The following is a 16,291-nucleotide window of genomic DNA, read 5'->3' on the forward strand; positions in this document are numbered from 1 at the left end:
CACCCACCCATCCACCCACACACATATACATGCACACACACATGCCAGGAAGTACATGTTAATGTGGTTCGATAGACGCATGACATAAGCTCGTATTTGCATACACATACACACACTCTCTTAAATGTCCGGCCAAGGCAAGGGCCCCCAGAGCTTTAGCTGGTGCCCATTTTGTCCAGAAAGTCACAGTGGGTCATATTTAAAAGGGACGTTCCAATGTATTTTTTTTTTTTTTTCATAATTTCCTGTTGAAAGGCTTTCATGATGAGAATATTTCAACTATTACAACAATTTAAATATTTATGACATAACCGCAAGTTTTTACAGAAGGGCAAATTTTGAGTTTTAATCTAAATTATAGAACTAATGTAGTGGCTCTATTGTGCTTATGGAAACAGCTGAATGCTTTGTGTGGAAGCTGCCAGATTTCAGAGCATTCTTTGGGATTTGAGTGTTTTTCCTTCAAAACTGTAAAGTAACAGTATTGAATCTATACATAGCCATATGTTGGTAAAAACATCACTGTACACTCAAGCAAACAAAGAAACAAATTCCTTTTCGTAGCTTTCATTGTTGACCGTCTTATCCAGCAAACGTTTTCATCAGTGGTGGGCAATGTGAGCTCACTCTCATTGCACTGAATGCTATAAAGATGTGAAAGGTACAGTGGATAAAACATGAACAATGTGAAAATGTAATTGGTGCTTCAAATAAATTCAGAAATGCCTGTTGTACCCTTTTAATGAGCCACTCTTCATACTTATGCTGCCAGCTACCTCAGGATGTGGATGACACGGGATGACACAAAAAGGAGGTTGGATGTTGCAGATTTAAGCTGTCGTAGCTGATACAATGCAGCATCTTAAGCACTTTTTTGTTCTTAAGACATTATTCTTAAATCACCAAAAGAGTAAATGGTGAAAAGTCTGGACTCCTGTGTAAAATATCTGCTCATTTTACACATAAGAAATTTATAGCCATATTGTTTAAACATACTGTATTCATGCTGTATTTTAGTTCAAAATGTCAGATGTAAATAAGATCTAAATGGTTGATTTGAGGCCTTTACTACATGCCTTTCCATGTCTATTTTGCTTGCACTGGTGGTTCTAGTTAGTGTATTGACCACAGTGTGCCATCAGAAGATGGCACACTGTGGTCACAAAGGGACGGACATGATCAGTAACAATACTCAGATAGGCTCTGCCAAGAAAATGCGCCTGTGCCAAGTGTAATCTCAGTTTCCTGTTCTTAGCTGATAAGAGTGGCACCCGGTATGGTCTTCTGCTGCTGCAGCCCACCTGCTTCAGGGTACCAGGTGTGCATTCAGAGATGCTCTTCTGCACACCTTGGTTGTAATGTGTGGTTATGTGAGTTACTGTTGCTTTCCCATCAGCTGAAAGCACTCTGGCCATTCTCCTCTGACCTCTGACATCAACAGTGGATAATTTTTATTTTTTTGACCATTCTCTGTGAACTTGGAGTGGTGGCCTAGGGGAGAAGAAGAGGGTTCATCACTGAGAGGAACCTGGTTCAAATCCTCGGGCTGGCATCACTGTGGGTCCCTGAGCAAGCCCACCCCCCCAGGTTGCTCCCCGGGCGCCCTTTGGCTGCCCCCTGCTCCATGCTGTGCTGTGTGTACTACATACTCCATGTGTGTGATGGGTTAAATGCAGAGAATGAATTTCACTGCATGTAAATGTATGTGACAAATAAAGCTCTTTCTTCTTCTTCTTCTTCTTGTGTGGGAAAATCCCAGAAGTTTCTTAAATACTCAGACGAGCTTATCTGGCATCAACAACCATGACATATTTAAAGTCACTTAAAAATCCCGTTTCTTCTTCATTCTGATGCTCGATTTGAAATTCAGCTGGTTGTCTTGACCACGTCTACATGCATAAATGCATGGAATTGCTACCATGTGATTAGCTGATGTTAATGAGCAATTTAACAGGTATACTTGAGCATATATTTCCCTTGCATTTAAGGTCTTATGTAGTGTGCTCCAACCCTCAAAATGTCATTAAGTTTGGGTGCCTGTCTACCAAAATAATAGGTTTACAATATTTCTAAGTAGTCCTTTTAATCCCTAGACTTGCATTATAATTTAAGCAAATATGGTACACATGACCACCCCCTTTTTAAAAAGTGTCTAACTCCTTGGCTCTGATATTTGAGATATCTCATGACACAGATTCATCTTTCACCAGAAAAAAAAAGTGTAAAAAATGGTTCAGCTGAGATGGAAAGATCGAATAGCCCTAAGGACAAATTTCCTCACCGGGACTGATAAAGTATAACCTGAGTTAAATTTATAAGGAATATAAGCACCATTTGAGTCATCTCTCTCTGTGACTCACCTCTCTCACACACCTACATGCATGCACACAGTTACTCACAGGCATTGTCTGGCTCCCGTGTAGTGCACTGATGGCTGCCTGAGCTTCAGCATGAGAGGAGTATTTTACAAACGCACAGCCTAAAGAGAACGAGAGAGAGAGAGGGAGTGAGAGAGAGGAGAACCTGAGTAAGGGGATAATGAGATCATGAGAACAAAAGAAAAAAAATTCCTGAGAAGTATATCATACAGTATCACAACAAAGCATTTATAGTAACAATACAACAAGCAGAGAGTTCCCCTTTTTTCACCTAGGATGAGTTTTGTACAGTAACAAATATTTAGTGAAGAAAGCCTTCTTTGCTGCAGATTGCTACATCAATGCTGATCGACGCTCAGTAGACTAAATGTGCCAATCTGACATTGTTAACAACTTTGAGGATCTTCAGATACAGCTCAAAATGCTACAGCATTTTGGTGTCGCTTACTATTGACAAGCACCGTTGATAAATTTGAGTGATCAAGTTCCCGGTAATTATTGAGCTAAAGCCCACTTAGCTGAGTAAGCTGGCTGATGAAGCCTTGTTAATGGAGCTTCGTGGAGGAATCAGAATGATCAAGCCCACTGTAATCATCAGGCTTAGTTATCACCAAGTCTCATTGATTAGCTGCTAAGCCCACTGATGAACTTCATGCAGTGAACTTGTGTAGCTCTCTGACAACATTTAAAAAGGCCATTTTTCTGGCATGACATGAAGCCCGATGGTTAATAAGGAGGGTGACTTATATATTTTTTTCTTTATCAGAGCCTTGTAGGTTGACTCATGAGGTTAATGGGGTTCATCTGTAAAGAGCTGGTGGTTTGTATCTCTCATCCCTTTGGGCGAAGCTTTAAAAATGGCATTTACTGTTGAAATTTACAGAACTCCAGTATTCTTATGTAACGACTCCTCTGATGATTGTGAAATAGCCCGCTTTGACATCACTCAGCGTGGAGTGTTTTAAGAAGAACTTGGCAAAGTCACCAACTTTGAAAGGCCAAATCATTTCTGTGCAGTAGCCTGTGAAAAAAGTCTGCCGGCTCAAAGTCATAAACAGCTATAAACTCACCTTTGCTGTTTCCGTCGGGACCTCTGAGGATGGTGCATTCCTCGATGCTGCCGAAGGACTCAAAAAGGCGCCGCACATCATCTTCTGACTGTTGCTTGTTGAGCATGCCCACAAAAAGCTTTCTGTCTTCTAAAAGGAAAAAGGAATAGGTCACAATCAGAAGATCGGGAGATCAGGACATGCTTTTTGGTATTCTACAAGGAGACATGCTATGTCACTGAGACAGAAGCATTTTAGCTCAGCCTTAGATATGCATAGAAAATGGCAAATGTCAAAGAAAAGATTTGTGATACAGTCGAATGCAACAATTTTCATACCGGAATTATTGCACAAATTCTGTTATCTGCTGATTAACTCTCATTGCAAACACAGCTTTAGATGCCATTAAGGGTTAAAATCAACTGAGTTGAAGCTATGTGCCCAAAAAAATAGAAAGCTATAGTAGAATAACAGTTCACAAAAAGTTCATAGTGCTAGAAAAATAATTACATAAAGCCAGAAAGCCATAGCATTTAGAATTTCACTGGCTGTAATTCTGCAGTCTTAGTGTATTTCTTACTCAGTGGTGCTCCTGTAATGTGCATTTTAGATGGACTTGCTGGTTAATGTATTATGTTATTAAAAGTGTGCATTTTATTTGATGTACACAGCTGTTTCTGCATATTCAGTTTAAAATGTATTAATATTACTTCACCAGCTGCCCACTGCGTATTTGCAGAAATCATAATCAAGGCAAGGAAGCCCTTTTCTGTGCAGTCTGTGTTCGTTTGAAACATGGTTAACATCATGCACAGCACAGTATGTCTGATGCTAACAACAGCGCTCTCTCCCATCACATTCAGTTGAGCTTGCTTGACATCCTGTGTCTGTGGTAAATGTTTGCAGCTGTGTTAATGGGCGATGTAACTGGATTCCTGTGCCACGCCCCTTTGTGAACCCTGCTCGCTCCTGCAGTTGCAGTGTGAGCGTTTTTTGGGTGTTGTCTGGTTTTAATTGCTTATTGTCTCCACCCGAAAAGGTGTGGATAAAGGGATGTGTGAGGTTTGCTTGGGAGGGACACCTCTTGTTTTGACACCTCGTTAGGCTCTCCTGGCTGTGGCTGCTGTTTTAGCTGAAAATTTTTAGTAATTTAAAATAAAGCCCATGTTTCTAAAAAAAAAATAAGTAAGTAAATAAATGTGTGGTGTCAGTCTTCACTTTATGTTGCAGCTTATGAACCAGGTCATAAAGCATGCCATGGGAAGATGGCATCCAAGTTTTATGAATGCTGTTGCTAGGTAATATATCTGCTTAGTATCTCAGTCTTGTGTAATAATTTCTGGACTTCATCTGTTGTATCTTGCTTTGTACTTCCTTGGCAAAAACAGGTAAAGAACTGTAATAGCAGTGGTGATGTTATGTCAAAGACACCTATATAACCCTATACAGAGATCTGCTTCTTCTTCTTTCTGCTGCTCCCTTTAGGGGTTGCCACAGTGGATTGTCTGCCTCCATCTCACCCTATCTCTAGCATCCTCCTCTGCTACCCCAGCCCTCTCCATGTCCTCCTTCACTACATCCTCACTCCTCCTCCTCTGAGGTCTTCCTCTTTTCCTCCTTGCCTGGCAGCTCCATCTTCAACATCTTTTATGTTGCAGAGGTATTTTCTTAAGTTATCATGCTAACCAGTACCCTCGTAAAATAACACTTTATACCTCAAAATGAGTAAATGTAGCTTCTAATATTCCCTCAGTCAAACATGAGAAGAAGTAGTGCTGCTCAGAGATTTAGTGTTTTTTAATTTCATACAGCAGGAAAAGCAGTCAGGGGATGAAACTCTGGCAGAGTGACGATTGGAGAGAAGCTTAACAGGAGTTAACAGGTGAGCCGGTCAGCTAGTCCAGCTTATGCTTCCTCTCTCACCGCTGATGACGCCCTCTCCCTGGGCCCCCTTAAGTGATGTTGGAGACTGGAGGACTTGTTCTCGGAACAACGGGGCGTGCAGCAGATCATCACGGAGGCCGGGTGCCGAGCTTTTATGGTTTTGTTTTTTCTGATTACTTGTTTTTGTTTTCAGTTCAGTTTAGCGTCAGTTAGTTTCCAGAGTGGGTTTGCTAGTTTCAATTTAGTTTTCAGTGCTTGAAAATGTTTAGTTGTAGTTTAGTGTTTATTACTTTGTTAGGTTTAGTGTTTTTTTAAAGAATGTTTTCACATGGGTGGTATTTGTCAGGGGAAATAATTGTAAAAATCAGAACAGTTATTGCAATTAAAAACACAATAACCTTATTTTTGGTTTTTGGATGATTTCTGTGCTGTAGCAATATCTCACAATGGCAAACACATGTTACTGAGACAAAGAAAGTCACACTAACGAACTAAAGAAGGATTCTGAACAGCCACTGCTTACTGCTGTGAAACAACAGTGACCCCTTCTAGAGCGAGGTATTTGTGACAAATTAAACAGTTTCCATTTCTATTCATTGATTTGTGGGAGCCACCTGCATCTCACCACTAGTCACTTCACTTCCACTGTGGAAGGGAATTTCACTAAGTCACTCGGTCCTTCTGAGGATTTCATGTCATAGTTTTAAAACCAGAATACGAATGATATGAAATATAAAATGTTAGCCCCGTTGAATCTTTAGTTGTGTAGATATCTTATCAGCCAACAAGTGATAATCATCTTGTATTACATTTTATGTTTACATAAATGTGAATACATAATGTGTGGTGAGACAACATCCTGTACACAGCATGCTGGTAGCTGTTTCATCAGATGTTTTTGTCAGATATGAAATGGCACGACAAGATAGAAACTCAAAATGACAGTGTGACAATGCACGGGTCTTGCTTGTCACATCAGTCTGACATTTTTTCCCCCCATAGAATCAGTCATTTAAAATTACAACCTATAGGCAAGGAGCTGTGCCTGTCACAGGTGTCAGATATGAGAGAAGGCAGCTGTGTGGGTGTGCCTTTCCTCAGGTCAGAACATGATTAAAATTTAACTAAGGTCAGTTCCCTAGTCTAGCCAGGGAACTTTTTTTTTCCTTTTTCACAGAACAACATATTGCCATTAGTATTATATAGAAGTAGGAATTAATATGCATAAGTCAAAGATTACGCTGAATCCAGGAGACAGCTACATGAGTGTGGGAGGCTCTGTGCACATTTTTCCTGTGGCTAAAGAAAAGCATGGCTAAGTCCTTCAATATACACTATATTGCCAAAAGTATTTGCTCATCTGCCTTCACACACATATGAACTTGAGTGACATCTCATTCTTAATCCATAGGGTTTAATATGATGTCGGCCCTCTTTTTGCAGCTATAACAGTTTCAAGTCTTCTGGGAAGGCTTTCCACAAGGTGTAGGAGTGTTTATGGGAATTTTTGACCATTCTTCCAGAAGTGCATTTGTGAGGTCAGACACTGATGTTGGATGAGAAGGCCTGGCTCGCAGTCTCCACTCTAATTCATCCCAAAGGTGTTCTGTGAGGATGAGGTCAGGACTCTGTGCAGGCCCTACACCATAATCCCAGCTCCACCAAACTTTACACTTGGCACGATGCAGTCAGACAAGTACTGTTCTCCTGGCAACCACTAAACCCAGACTTGTCAGATTGCCAGACAGAGAAGCCTGATTCGTCACTCCAGAGAACATGTCTCCACTGCTCTAGAGTCCAGTGGTGGTGTGCTTTACACCACTGCATACAACGCTTTGCATTGTGCTTGGTGATGTAAGGGTTAGATGCAGCTGCTCGGCCATGGAAACCCATTCCATGAAGCTCTCTAAGCACTGTTCTTGAGCTAATCTGAAGGCCACATGAAGTTTGGAGGTCTGTAGCAATCGACTCTCCAGAACGTTGGTTGCCTCTGTGCACTATGAGCCTCAGCATCCACTGACCCCGCTCTGTCATTTTATGTGGCCTACCACTTAGTGGCTGAGTTGCTGTCATTCCCAATTGCTTTCACTTTGTTATAACACCACTAACAGTTGACTGTGGAATATTTAGTAGTGAGGAAATTTGATGACTGGACTTGTTGCACAGGTGTCATCCTATCACGGTACCACACTGGAATTCTCTGAGCTCCTGAGAGCGACCCATTCCTTCACAAATGTTTGTAGAAGCAGTCGGCATGCCTAGGTGCTTGATTTTTATACACCTGTGGCCATGGAAGTGATTGGAACACCTGAATTCAATGATTTGGATGGGTGAGTGAATACTTTTGGCAATATAGTGTAGCATACCTACTTTTGCCATAGGGTTACATCAGATAAAGCATCAGGAAAAAAATGTATCAGTTCTCACTGCCAAGACCTAATACATTTATGTATTTAATTCTCATTTACAGTACCAGTCAAAAGTGGGTGTGTCCAAACTTTTGACTGGTACTGTATGAACATGTAGCAGTAACCCATTTACATATATTAGCTGCTGTCCTCTTCTTTGGCAAGTAATTCATAATCAAAACCAAATTTCTTTTTTTTCACCACAATTTTTTCCACATATAAAAGTACATGCTGTCAAATACATCGTAGAACAATATATTCAGATACAAACCAGTCATGCAGGGGCTCTAATAAAATATGGACAGACCAAGGTCCGGCACTAGTTCATTAGTGTCAGCACATGACAGTGTAGTTGAGTCACTGAATGAGCGGCTGAGGAGAATTGTGAAGCTGACAGTGAAAGTGTGTAAGAACCCAACAGCAGCAGATGTGTCGATGTGCGGGGCTGTCATCATCTGTTCCCGCATCGCATAGAATTTGAGCTTTGTGGAAAAAAGGATGTATACGTTTGGAAACTAATGAGCCTCAGTGCAATTGAGGCTCTGAATGTGCTCTGCAAATTAATGCGTGTCTAGGTGTGGGTATCTGTGAGCGCGCATGAGTGCATGTATGCGTATTGAGGGTCCGTTCCCTGCTGCTTGTGCCTGACAGGGTGTCCTTGCCAAGTCAACAAGACTAATCTGCGCTCTGGCCTTGCACCGGGGGAGGGGGCAGGGTGGGACGGTGAGTGTTTACAAGAATGTAGCGCACGTCAGAGGTGGACACACATATGCACCGACACGCACTCGCAAATCTTGAAATGTTTGCCCCCCCCCCGCACCCCCCGCATCTTTCTTAGACACATACACATTCATAGTACACACCTCACTGGTGGCCGACAATTCTCCAGGGAAGCCACCAATAAACATTACATCTTTCTTTGTGAAAGGACTTACACACACATACACACACTCATATTCAGCAAGAGAGCAAATCAATATACACCAGAGTCTCAATAACGATGTAAAGCTCTCTCTCTCTCTCTCTCTCACACACACACACACACACACACACACACACACACACACACACACACACACACACACACACACACACACACACACACACACACACAGGCAGTTCATGACAGTGGCTCTCCCTGATCTCCCTCTACTGTAATATTCAGTTGGCTCAAGTTCTACCAGGATACATAAAAAGTATTAGTTTCCAATTTCATTATTGATTTTTGCCACACTTAACAGTATTCCTTTTTTTATCACTTGCACAGACCCGTTTTCACTACATCTGTTTTCACACATGAACTCTGGAAACTATCAGGTTGGGACGTTGTCCCCAGTTTTCCTTTCTCACACACACACACAGCACACCACAGCAGATAGCTTGTGGTATCTGCAGACTCAGTACTGGAAATTCTGTTTGTTTTAGGTGAGGGGCATAGGCGTAGGACATAGGACAGCCACTTGCTAGCTGTGAATTTGCTGGACAAATAGCTGCTTTATTTATTATTTAAAGTCTGATCTGACTGCGTAGCACATTCGCATTCTCATATAAAATTACATCTAGTAATGTATAGAAAAGTTTAGGATGTAGTGCCTCTTATTATCATTCACACTATCACTGAAAACAGCTTCTTCTTCTTAGTGGTGGAAAGTAAAGTGCATGTTTAGTCAAGTGCAGTATGTGAATCAGATTTACTTGGATATTTTCCACTTTTTGCAACTTTATTGTTAAACTAATTTAACAATGAAGTGTTGGACTTCTTACTCCAATGCACTTATTTTTATTAGGAAGATATAGTCTTCAAATTTCGATTTTGCATTAAAACTTATGTCAAGCTTTTAAAACACAGAGCATTAAATCAGTGGCTTCAAACCTCTTGGCTTCTGGCACCGTTACAATAAAAGAAGTGCCTAGTTGGTGATCCATGCCAGTTTTCAGATGTAAAGTATTTACTATTATTTGACCCCTAAAAAAGGTCCCCTATAATAGTGTTTCTGCTGAAACTGCAGATTGTGACACATCCTTAGGTTGGAACCCGCTGGATTACTAGAATATAACTATAGCTTACACTTTGCTATCTCATCCAGCAACAAAAGCAAAATGGTACTGTATAATAAGTCAGTATTTTTTTTATGTTTGATTCATGTTTTTTGAGTAAATATGGATAGCACTTTCTATTACAGCCCAGTAATAATGTGGTAATAGTGGGGTAATAAGGTGGCAACAAACAGGTAATAATAAGGAAAAAGCAATTTATTATCAAAGTAATATCCAGGTAACAACCAACTAACAACTTATATCAACAATGGTTTTAGTTGAGTAATATTATACTGAAATTTATGTAACTGGGTCACAAGGGGCCAGAAGGTACTAAACTCATTATGAGGTTGCTACCACTTTAAAATCAGTATATATAAATTCAGATACACAGATATTAAGATTTCATGGTAACAGGTTATGACAGTGTTCAATCAATATCACTACAATTGGTTTTGCCTCATAGGGATGCATTTGTATCCATATTATTATCCCCAGTTTCCAGCCCCTTATCATCCAGCTACATAAATGTCTGTAATATTACTCAGCTAAAACTATTGTTGATACAAGACGTTACTTGGTTATTACCTGGTACTTAAATGGTAATAATTTGCTCTTTCCATATTATTACCTTCTTCTTTTTGCCTTTTCACCCGACTATTACCACATTATTGCTGGACTGAAAGTGCAACTGAAAGATGAATTATTCCTCCACCAGTGCAATTAGAAAAGTGATGCCTTGGCACTATATTATGTTGCTTTGCTTTACTGTGTGAAAATGTGGGATCAAGAAGTAAAGAAAATTCTTGGAAAACTAGCAGTGTAGGGGACTAGATAAGCAGGAGAGAAGTATGGATGTCTTGCCTCGCCTTCACTTTCCTCATTCTCAGTGTTGCCTCTTTTCTCCCCTTTCCATCAATCATTCTCAGAGAACCAAGAAACTAAATGGAAGAGGAAGTTGCAGTTTCCGTGCAGTATTTATTTTTTTACAAGCTAACACCTCTCTCTCAATCCGAAGACTTCCACCGCTTATCAACCTTATCAACAGACTCCTTGCATGCTCCATTTCTTCTCCTTTTTTCTCCCCTCACCCTTTCCATCTTTCTTGTGGCTGGAGAATCAGTGTGGCGCCAGTTATATTAAAAACTGCAAAGTTTGAAAGACTTCAGCCAAAATTGGTCAAACTGCATCAATCTTGTCTTGTACAGTCCATTGATTGATGTCAGGAGCAGGTCACTACTTGTCTAGACATAGAAAATTCGCTTTAAGCGGCCTTAGCTGTCAATATGACATGCTGCACATACACACACAAAAAAACTAGACTGGAATTTACTTTCATTTGCACAGACCTGTCATTTAAATTTGCAGTTCATTTGGCTGACATAAGCTTTGTTTGCTTTGGTGTTTGACAAACAAAGTGACCCATTTCCCCCTCAAAAATGACAGTTCACGCATATATCTGTGTATGTATACGTGTGTGTATATGCATCAGTGCATATGATGAGACTCAAGTAAAGGAGCTAGAGGCGGCACTGGCCAGGAAGAGCGCTGTTTACATAATGTGTTCTGAAAACTGGAGGGTCTGGCTAGGCCGCGCTGTCAGCCCGCGTCGAGGTACAGGGCATCGTTTAATAGGACAGATAATGGTGAGGCTGATACGTACAGGCAACATGCTTCTAGGGCTAGAACAAAGAATGGAAGTGGAGGGAAGAGAGGGAGAAAAAGCAGCAAAGAGGGTCATACAGTACCTCCTCGACTCTCACTGTCTGCTGGCTTCACCTGGATTGGTCTGTTCATCTGTGACAGAGAAAGAAAAAACCAAGAGACAAGGAACCCAGTTAGCATCGTGTAATGATGAAAAAAGCAACATGCTTTTATCCCCCCACCCTCTTAAAAAAACTTTATTAGAATCACTCTGCTGAAATTGAGGGTAAAATGTATTGAAAGTCTCCAAAGCTGCAGCGCTTACAGCCATTGGGGGAATAGCTAGTTGGGAATATGGGTTGGAAATATTATTTGATCTGAGATGAAAGGAAAGAGAAGGGTTGGAAAGGGGGATAAGCAGAGGGATGAAGGGAAAGATAGAAAGAAGGATGGAGGGATGATGGTGGAAAGGTAACAGCGGGTCGGCAGAGCTACTGTGAATGTGTCTGCCTCTGGAGGCTTGATGTGCCACCATAATATCATCAATGTGGGCTTTGAATCTTTACCTTTTTGTGGATGCATATGCACATACAGCACAGCCAACACAAACAATACATACTGCACAGTGAAAAGTGTATCTTGCGCTGGTTTTCAAACTCCTAAGCCTCAGTGTAAACTGTTTTTGCGCAGTCTTCTTAGTCTCACACACAACTACATGCACACACCCAGACATATACACATGCACACCCACACACGCACATGCGCGCACACACACACACACACACACACACACACACACACACACACACACACACACACACACACACACACACACACACACACACACACGCTGTCCCCCACTGAGACCTTTCCACACTGAGTCCGCTGAGGCCCTCCTTTCATTTCACTCCTGCCTGTCAAAATTTTCCTCTCCGCCTCGCCACCCTGCTAAACGCTCGCCACCAATCAATTTTTAATAATGCCAATCGCCACGCTGCCAGGAGGAATAGAAGGAAAGGGGGAGAGAGGAGGAGAGGAGAAGAGCGGAGAAGAAAAGGAAAGGCGAGGAGAACATGGGGAATGTGAGGGATGAAAGGGAGAAGGGAAAGGTCAAGGTTCTGTGTGATGCAGAATCAGTGTTTTGCAAAATGTCATTAAATCTTCTCTTTTGAGTTTGCTGATACAGTCATCACCCTTATGAATCTGCAAGCTTTCAGATGATTCACCAAAGGAAAAAAAAACTCTGAGCACGAGGACACGGCACAAACACAATTAATGCTTGGACCTTCAACCTTCTCTGGCGCTTTTCAGCTGCTAATATTAAATCACATCATTCTCCACAACACTTGAGTTACCCATTCCCCCATCTCCCTTGTCTCCTCCCTCTCTTTGACAGCCAAGAGAACCCTGCTAATGTTTTTAATGTGCTGTGATGCATTATTTATCAGACTGGCTGTTGATATGGAAAAAGGACGAGAGGGGATAAAGAAAATGGGCAATGGAAAAAAAAGTGAGTTAAAAATGAGAAAAAGTGAGAGTACAGTCATGTGAAAAAAAATGTTTTCACAAGACTACACAGGAGTGCAGACCTGTGAAAAACTAAGTAAACCCTTACTGTTTACTTAGAAATTAAGAGGGTAAGTAGCAGCCATATACTGCTAATCAAATGATCAAACAAGTGTGACCATGTCTATAAAACCAGAAGTTTTGGCAGTTTTGCTGGTCTGGAGCATTCAGGTATTTGTTAATACAATGCCACAGTCTGCCCTGGAGTGGATGTCCCAGCAAATTCACCCCAAGATCAGACTGTGCAGTGATCAGAGAAACTGCAAAAAACCCAAGAGCTACCTCTCAGACTCTGCTGGCCTCAGAAACACAATAAATTTAAAGTGAACAATTAATGCTTGTTTGGAAGAGTTGCCAGGAGAAAGCCTGTTCTCTCTAAAAAGAATATGACAGCACAGCTTCGGTTTGCAAAGTTGCATCTGAACAAACCACAACACTTCTGGCACAATGTCCTTTAGACAAACAAGACCAAAGTGGAGAAAACCAAACACGGTGCTGTGCATATCAAAACAAACACCTCATACCTGCTGTCAGCACGGTGGTGGAGGGGTGATGATTTGGGCTTGTGTTGCAGCCACGGGAAGTGGACACCTTACAGTCAGTGAGTTGACGTGAACTTCTCTGTATACCAAAGTATTCTAGAGTCAAATGTGAGTCCAGCTGTCCTACAGCTAAAACTTGGCCAAAACTGGGTCATGCAACAGGAGCCCAAATGCACCAGCATATCTACAACAAAATAGCTGAAAAAGAAAAGAATCAAGGTGTTGCAATTACTCAGTCAAAGTCCAGACCTCAACCTGATTGAAATGCTGTGGCAGGACCTTAAGAGAGGTGTGCATAAACCCTGCAAACCTCAATGAACTGTAAAGAAGAGTGGGCCAAAATTACTCCACAATGACATGAGAGACTGCTGCTAAGGGTGGCTCTACAAGCTACTCAACAGGGTGTACTTAGTTTTTTACATGACTGGATAGAGCGCTGTCAAAACTTTCTTGTCACATGACTGTATGTGAATCAAAAAAGTGTCAGAAAAACAGGTGATCAAAGGAAAGATGAGATCAAACTGGGTGAGAAAAGAAAAGAAAAAAACTAAATGAAAAAGTGAAAAAAGTGGTGGTGATGGGACTGGGGGTTTCAGGAGGAAAAAATGTAGTGATGGAAAAAGGAAAAAAGGAAGTGGGCTAGGAAAGAAGAGAGGGGGGAAAAGAGGACATAGGGGTGGCTGAGGATATAGATCAGTGTATGGAACAAGGTCAGCTCAATGCTCCCAGGGGGACTATAAGCCTGCATACATATGAGCACTTTTACTATGACCCATAGAAATGGTGTGACCTCATTCTGATCTAATTGTGTTCCACCTCAACTAGTTCTGTATGCAAGTGTCGGTCTCAACCTGCATGGTATATGATGACACTGACCCACTGAGATTTTGTTTAATTATCCTGGTTTTAATTTAACTCAGCACTTAGATTTTAGAGAGGCTACAAAAAAATATTTGGGCATGGAGATGAGTACAATATGCAATATATAGTTGATCAATATTTTATATGTAATAATATATAAAGGGCTAGATTTTATTAAAACTGCAATTCTTCATTCTCAACGTGCCGAATCCAGTGAGCACAGGCTAATCAGTGAATCCCTTAATCCTTCACTGCCACTTGAGCACCAGCACGTGAAATGTTCGCTCATAAATTTTTAGATACCGTTCAAAATAATGTTAAGTGGTTAAACCATTATTTTCTTTTTGTCACTGAAAGCTGAGTGCTGTTTCATGGGCTCTCTCTATCAGTGGTTTCCATTACTCTAGACCTATAAACTGCTTCAAGGTCAGCTTTATCATCCTGCTCATAATAGGGTGAGTTAGCGCCAGCCCACTGGACAACTGATCCCAAAACAGTTGTTAAAACCAGACGCTGACTCGCACGGATAGCTCCCCTAGGATGTCTGTGGTGGTGCTAGCTAAAGCCAGATGGCAGCATTGAGCAGGAGAAGCTCTTTTTAGCCTAATGCCAGTGTGGACCAAAAAAAAAAAAAAAAAAAAAAATCATGTACACAAAAGACACTGAAATCCATACATACCCAGACACAAATAAGAATAAGTGGGTAAGCTCACACGACTAGACATGCATGCTTATCCACACGAGCTTGGCTCACATACAAAACATGCAACATCATAAATAGACCTATGCATCCAAGCATGCACATAGCAGGATTTAAATAAGTGCACGAATGCACAATAGATATGTAAATGTAGCCTTGTGAGTCAACATGTGCAGTGCCTAAATTGGCTCATCTCGCAGCATGCACACCTAATACCTTGTTTGTAGCTTGTGTTCTTGCCTGAGCCTTGTAAATGCTTTCACCTATTCTACCTTGCATATGCCTTTAAAAATACTAGTGAATCCGCACACACACACACACACACACACACACACACACACACACACACACACACACACGCACACTAAGCTCCATTCTTGCTGAAAGTCCACCTCAGCAGCCTTGTGTTGAGAGTGGCCTTGGTGTGTACCACATGATCGACAGCTCAAGAGGAACTGCAGCTACACAAATGCACGGGGGCGCGCACACACACTCACACACATTCTTGCCACACTCCTCTGTTGATTATGTAACTCAATGACAGTGCTCTGCCTCAGTGTTGCCATAGATTCCCTGTTAACTAGAAGCTGAGGGAATACATGGTCTGCATGCAGTCTGTGCTCTACCAAACTGGTGAGTCATTCTTCTGAATCAGTCTGGTACGGCCTGAATGTCTAGCAAGGCCCACAAGATTAGCTCCAAGGAGTGTGAGACTCTAGCTTTGTCTTATTGGATTCTACTCTGAAATGGGACAAAACTGAAGTCCTTGATCTGAGTTTTGCTGCTTACTGTATTGATTTAACTGTGTGCAAACCACAAAAATGAAGTTATAAGAACAATATTATGATGACAACTCTATGGGATTTCTTTCCACTGAATTTCTTTATAGTACCTTGTTATGTCAGATGCACTTCAAATACAGTTTATTACAAGTTTCTCAAGGCAATGCCAGCATCTACGAGCCCCACACAAACACAATAATGCATGCACACAGAGCTACATTAATACACAACACTCACGAGGACACAAAAGTCCACAGTCACTCGCACTCCCATCACTCTCTGTGAAAAAGAATATTGAAAGTATGCTTTACGAAACTCGGGAGAGGCGGTAGGATTTTCTCATTTTCACCCTCGTCTAGCAGATGTGTTTTTGAGAGAGAGTAGAGCAGTGCAGGCCAGGTCATTTCATTATCACAGTGAGAAAGCACTCCATGAAACTC

At 41.4% G+C, this 16,291-nt stretch overlaps 2 protein-coding genes across 3 annotated transcripts in view; one reads left to right on the forward strand and one right to left on the reverse strand.

The window, feature by feature from the left end:
* Window positions 1–16,291, forward strand: part of kiaa1328 (KIAA1328 ortholog) — a 57,628-nt gene that overhangs the window by 29,469 nt on the left and 11,868 nt on the right. The window contains exon 12 of one of the 2 annotated variants that reach the window (XM_030728525.1): window positions 5,239–5,585. The exons of the other annotated variant lie outside the window; for it this stretch is intronic. Within the exon in view, the coding sequence (XP_030584385.1) occupies window positions 5,239–5,296 (58 nt within the window). The 3' untranslated portion in view covers window positions 5,297–5,585. Of the gene's footprint in view, window positions 1–5,238; window positions 5,586–16,291 lie in introns of those variants that run through there. 2 annotated transcript variants of the gene reach the window in all.
* The window catches only part of celf4 (CUGBP, Elav-like family member 4), a 94,623-nt gene that overhangs the window by 14,148 nt on the left and 64,184 nt on the right, over window positions 1–16,291 (reverse strand). Inside the window, exons 3-5 of the mRNA XM_030728528.1 lie at window positions 11,505–11,553; window positions 3,449–3,577; window positions 2,400–2,479 (exon numbers count right to left, since the gene is read on the reverse strand). Coding sequence (XP_030584388.1) covers window positions 2,400–2,479; window positions 3,449–3,577; window positions 11,505–11,553 — 258 coding nt within the window. The remainder of the gene's footprint in view (window positions 1–2,399; window positions 2,480–3,448; window positions 3,578–11,504; window positions 11,554–16,291) is intronic.

This window comes from Archocentrus centrarchus, chromosome 5 (genome assembly GCF_007364275.1).
Source record: "Archocentrus centrarchus isolate MPI-CPG fArcCen1 chromosome 5, fArcCen1, whole genome shotgun sequence".
Taxonomy (NCBI): Eukaryota; Metazoa; Chordata; class Actinopteri; order Cichliformes; family Cichlidae; genus Archocentrus; species Archocentrus centrarchus.